General features: G+C 61.3%; 1 protein-coding gene across 1 annotated transcript; it reads left to right on the forward strand.

Annotated features, from left to right (window-relative positions):
- Positions 1-2: 2 nt before the first annotated feature.
- LOC124672987 (CBL-interacting protein kinase 29-like) lies at positions 3-1,075 on the forward strand (the record flags this gene model as incomplete). The annotated part of the gene is made up of 1 exon (XM_047209129.1): positions 3-1,075. A coding segment is annotated over one exon (951 nt), but the record flags the coding sequence as incomplete, so codon positions are not given.
- Between the last annotated feature and the right edge of the window lie 507 nt (positions 1,076-1,582).

Below are 1,582 nucleotides of genomic sequence, written 5' to 3' on the forward strand. Positions count from 1 at the left end.
TCGACGCGTCCGGCCGCATGACGGAGGACCTCGCCAGGCACTACTTCCGCCAGCTCGTCTCCGCCGTGCGCTACTGCCACTCCCGCGGCGTCTTCCACCGCGACATCAAGCCCGAGAACCTCCTCCTCGACGCCGCCGGCGACCTCAAAGTCGCCGACTTCGGCCTCGGCGCCCTCTCCGCCGACGCCGGTACCAGCCCCCTCCGCCACACCATGTGCGGCACGCCCGCCTACGTGTCCCCGGAGATCCTCTCCAAGCAGGGGTACGACCCGGCCAAGGTGGACATCTGGTCCTGCGGGGTCGTGCTCTTCGTCCTCGCCGCGGGGTACCTCCCCTTCAACGACGGCAGCCTCATCAACATGTACCGCAAGATCTACGCCGGCAGGTTCCGCTGCCCCAACTGGTTCTCGCCCGAGCTGCGCCACCTGCTGCGCTGCATCCTCGACCCCAACCCCGCCACGCGCATTGGCACCGACGGCATCATGGACCACCCCTGGTTCCGCCACGGCGCCACCGACGACGACGCATCACTCATGCGCGGGCACGACGAGGAGGCGTGGTTCAAGACGGAGTTCAAGGAGGACGTGGGGCGCGAGATGTCCGCCTTCGACATCCTCGCCTTCTCCCCCGGCTCCGACCTGTCCGGGCTTTTCGGGGCCGGCCCGGGCACGGAGCGGGTGTTCGTCGGCGAGTCCGCCCCGGCCGTGCTCGCCAGAGTCGAGGACGCCGGGAAGAAGGGCGGGCACATCGTCCGGAGGGAAGGAAAGAACCGCGCCGCCGGGCCGGTGTACATCGAGGCCGAGAGCGGCATTGTCGCCAAGGTGACCGTGTTCAAGATCGCGGACGCCGTGTCCGTTGTCGAGGTGGTCAAGGGCCACGGCCCGGAGGCCTCGGCGTTCTGGAAGGACTGGCTCCAGCCGGCCGTGAAGCCCCCGGCAGCAGCAGCAGTGTGATGACGATGACCTCTCTGCCGAGGGTGAGCCAGCCGGGGTTCTTAAAATTCCAACATCGCCGTGCCCATGCCGATGTCGGCTGCCGCCGGCCGGCCGGCGCGCGCGGGTCGAGATTTGTTGTTTCAGTGGTGAATTGCTTTGTTGTTTGTGCTCGTGTTAATGCGCATGCCTGCGTAAGCACGAACGAGGTGCCATCTGGTGGTCGGCGACGACCCTGCGTTGTACAAATTCCATTCCATGGATAAACAAGAAATCCTTGCGAGCCCAGACAAATTTGTCGTCGTCAGGGAAGTCGACGGCGATCTGCACAAGATACCTTGGGATCAACTTTGCGCCAAGGAAAGGCAGAACGTCCAGAACGGGAACCTGATTAACTTGAACGCCATGAGCCTATCAAGAATCATCTCTTATCTCTAAACTTTTTTGGAAGACAAAGCCGGCAGGAGCTGAGATTCGGTTGTTTAAACAGTGAAAAAATTGCTTTGCTTTTATCTGCGCATATCTCTGCCGAAACTGTTTAAACTTGGTTGTTCAGAGAAATTATCATATCAGTAAAACAGCTATAAACTACAGCCTGGTTTGTTCAGCCTGGGCATATCAACTACCGAACCCGAATAACTGGGTCGAAG

Source organism: Lolium rigidum, chromosome 7, assembly GCF_022539505.1.
Source record: "Lolium rigidum isolate FL_2022 chromosome 7, APGP_CSIRO_Lrig_0.1, whole genome shotgun sequence".
Classification (NCBI taxonomy): Eukaryota; Viridiplantae; Streptophyta; class Magnoliopsida; order Poales; family Poaceae; genus Lolium; species Lolium rigidum.